We start from the raw sequence: 4352 nt of genomic DNA on the forward strand, positions 1-4352 counted from the left end.
CCAAACGACTGCTGGCGACTACCATAGCCTAGTCGGGGAACATCTAGATTTCCAACGCTGCTAGCTACTGGCATAATCTGAGAGCATCTAGATTTCCAACGACTGCTAGCGACTGACATAATCTAAAAACATCTAGATTTCCATTGATTGCTAACTACGGACATAGTCTAAGAGCATCTAGATTTCCAACGATTGCTAGCGACTGACATAATTCTGAGAACATATAGATTTCCAACGACTGCTTGTTACTGACATAATCTAAGAACATCTAGATTTCCAACGACTGCTAGCGACTGGCATAATCTAAGAACATCTAGATTTCCAACGACTGCTAGCGACTGACATAATTCTGAGAACATATAAATTTCCAACGACTGCTAGCGACTGGCATAATCTAAGAACATCTAGATTTCCAACGATTGCTAGCGACTGACATAATTCTTAGAACATATAAATTTCCAACGACTGCTTGCTACTGGCATAATCTAAGAACATCGAGATTTCCTTTGACTAGTAGCTACTGACATAATCTAAGAACATCTAGATTTCCATCGACTGCTAGCGACTGACATAATCTAAGAGCATCTAGATTTCCATTGACTGGTAGCTACTGACATAGTCTAAGAACATCTAGATTTCCAACGACTGGTAGCTACTGACATAATCTAAGAACATCGAGATTTCCTTTGACTGGTAGCTACAGACGTAGTCTAAGAGCATCTAGATTTTCATTGACTGGTAGCTACTGACATAATCTAAGAACATCTACATTTCCATTGACTGGTAGCTACTGACATATAGTCTGAGAACATCTAGATTTCTATTGACTGCTTGCTACTGGCATAGTCTAAGAGCATCTAGATTTCCATTGACTGCTTGCTACTGACATAGTCTAAGAACATCTACATTTCCATTGACTGGTAGCTACTGACATATAGTCTGAGAACATCTAGATTTCTATTGACTGCTTGCTACTGGCATAGTCTAAGAGCATCTAGATTTCCATTGACTGCTTGCTACTGACATAGTCTAAGAGCATCTAGATTTCCATTGACTGCTTGCTACTGACATAATCTAAGAACATCTAGATTTCCATCGACTGCTAGCGACTGACATAATTCTTAGAACATATAGATTTCCAACGACTGCTAGCGACTGGCATAATCTAAGAGCATCTAGATTTCCAACGACTGGTAGCTACTGACATAATCTAAGAACATCTAGATTTCCAACGATTGCTAGCGACTGACATAATTCTGAGAACATATAAATTTCCAACGACTGCTTGCTACTGGCATAATCTAAGAACATCTAGATTTCCATTGACTGGTAGCTACTGACATAGTCTAAGAGCATCTAGATTTCCAACGACTGGTAGCTACTGACATAGTCTAAGAGCATCTAGATTTCCAACGTTTGCTAGCGACTGACATAATTCTGAGAACGTATAGATTTCTAACGACTGCTAGCAATTGGCATAATCTAAGAACATCTAGATTTCCAACGATTGCTAGCGACTGACATAATCTAAGAGCATCTAGATTTCCAACGATTGCGAGCGACTGACATAATTCTGAGAACATATAGATCTCCAACGACTGCTTGCTACTGGCATAATCTAAGAACATCTAGATTTCCATTGACTGGTAGCTACTGACATAATTCTTAGAACATATAGATTTCCAACGACTGCTAGCGACTGGCATAATCTAAGAGCATCTAGATTTCCATCGACTGCTAGCGACTGACATAATTCTAAGAACATCTAGATTTCCAACGACTGCTAGCGACTGACATAATTCTTAGAACATATAGATTTCCAACGACCGCTAGCGACTGGCATAATCTAAGAGCATCTAGATTTCCATCGACTGCTAGCGACTGACATAATTCTAAGAACATCTAGATTTCCATTGACTGGTAGCTACTGACATAATTCTTAGAACATATAGATTTCCAACGACTGCTAGCGACTGGCATAATCTAAGAGCATCTAGATTTCCATCGACTGCTTGTTACTGACATAATTCTAAGAACATCTAGATTTCCAACGACTGCTAGCGACTGACATAATTCTTAGAACATATAGATTTCCAACGACTGCTAGCGACTGGCATAATCTAAGAGCATCTAGATTTCCATCGACTGCTAGCGACTGACATAATTCTAAGAACATCTAGATTTCCAACGATTGCGAGCGACTGACATAATCTAAGAGCATCTAGATTTTCATTGACTGGTAGCTACTAAAATAGTCTAAGAACATCTAGATTTCCATTGACTGCTAGCGACTGACATAATCTAAGAACATCTAGATTTCCATTGACTGCTAGCGACTGACATAATCTAAGAACATCTAGATTTCCAACGATTGCGAGCGACTGACATAATCTAAGAGCATCTAGATTTCCAACGATTGCGAGCGACTGACATAATCTAAGAGCATCTAGATTTCCATTGACTGTTAGCGACTGACATAATCTAAGAACATCTAGATTTCCAACGATTGCGAGCGACTGACATAATCTAAGAGCATCTAGATTTCCATTGACTGGTAGCTACTGACATAGTCTAAGAGCATCTAGATTTCCATTGACTGCTTGCTACTGACATAATCTAAGAACATCTAGATTTCCATTGACTGCTAGCGACTGACATAATCTAAGAGCATCTAGATTTCCATTGACTGGTAGCTACTGACATAATCTAAGAGCATCTAGATTTCCAACGATTGCGAGCGACTGACATAATTCTTAGAACATCTAGATTTTCATTGACTGGTAGCTACTGACATAATCTAAGAGCATCTAGATTTCCAACGACTGCAAGCGACTGACATAGTCTAAGAGCATCTAGATTTCCATTGACTGGTAGCTACTGACATAATCTAAGAGCATCTAGATTTCCATTGACTGGTAGCTACTGACATAATCTAAGAGCATCTAGATTTCCAACGATTGCGAGCGACTGACATAATTCTTAGAACATATAAAACGTGTATTTCCATTGACTGCATAATCCGAGAGCATCTAAATTTGCCACATTGCTAACGATTGGGGGTATCTTTGAGAATTTGACCAATCGATAGATCTTATAGTCCAAAGAGTACCTACAACTGACAAAAATCTTATCTACAATCAGTTGCTCATGTTCTAAGTCTACTTTCTAGCAAAAATAAATCTTGTCGTAAAGCTTTATTAATTTCATGTATTTTGCTTCTTCGTAGTGCTGGAACATTTGGAACTGAGAGTTCGAGGCTTATCAGCGGAAGATAACTCTCGCTTGATTCAAATAACTCAGATGTACATGAGCGAAATTCACAACCGTCAACTAGAAGTCGAGTTGGTGCCTGATCTTTTTAACACCGGAAGTATTGGTCCAGGAAGGGGGAATGGTAATTGGTGGGGCGAAAGATGGGAGGGGGAGTGATTGATATGATAAAAACCTCGTATCTGGAGGTTTTCCGGGGTTACGTCCGTGGGGATCAAAAGTTCAAAATTAGGCTACTGTCTGCAATGAGGCTCTTATTAAAACTTATTAAAATTAACTTCTAGAATTTTTTGCTTCAAAATAATCATGAAATGAATTTATAACACAATGGTTGTGACGATTTATATCAGACAAAGAGTCCAATATCTTATCTTGAATCATGTATTGAAGTTCGAACGTGAAATAATGTCGGTTTATGGTTTTTAAACAGTTTAAATCAGTAAGAAAATAAACTATGTTGCTAATTTTATCAATTGTTTTTTTTCACAACCAAAATATTAAACCAGTGAACAACTCATAGATTTGGTGATGCCTCTTATGTCTTTCAACAGATAATAACCCACAGAAGTCCATGATATCACCGTAAGCAAACAATAAAAAACAAGCAAACTTAAAAATTAAAACAAAAATAATGATTATTAAATATTAACGATAATTGTTCCAGCGGAGATGGTCTCGATCATCCGATGGTTCCCTCGTACCATAAAGCACATTTGAATCTTTTTCTGAAAATGGTAACAATCGTAAATAATGATAATTATGATAGTGGTAAATAATAATAGTAATAATGATAGTAATAATGATAACAATAATAATAATAATAATAATAATAATAAAAATAATAATAATAATAATAATGATAACAATAATAATAATAATAATAATAATAATAATAATAATAATGATAATAATAATAATAATAAAAATAATAATGATAACAATAATAATAATAATAATAATAATAATAAAAATAATAATGATAACAATAATAATAATAAAAATAATAATGATAACAATAATAATAATAATAATAATAATAATAAAAATAATAATGATAACAATAATAATAATAAAAATAATAA

At 35.6% G+C, this 4352-nt stretch overlaps 1 protein-coding gene across 1 annotated transcript; it reads right to left on the reverse strand.

Annotated features, from left to right (window-relative positions):
• Nucleotides 1-3908: 3908 nt before the first annotated feature.
• LOTGIDRAFT_146875 (hypothetical protein) lies at nt 3909-4130 on the reverse strand (the record flags this gene model as incomplete). The annotated part of the gene is made up of 1 exon (XM_009048802.1): nt 3909-4130. A coding segment is annotated over one exon (222 nt), but the record flags the coding sequence as incomplete, so codon positions are not given.
• Nucleotides 4131-4352: the final 222 nt, after the last annotated feature.

Source organism: Lottia gigantea (assembly GCF_000327385.1).
Source record: "Lottia gigantea unplaced genomic scaffold LOTGIsca_1286, whole genome shotgun sequence".
Classification (NCBI taxonomy): Eukaryota; Metazoa; Mollusca; class Gastropoda; family Lottiidae; genus Lottia; species Lottia gigantea.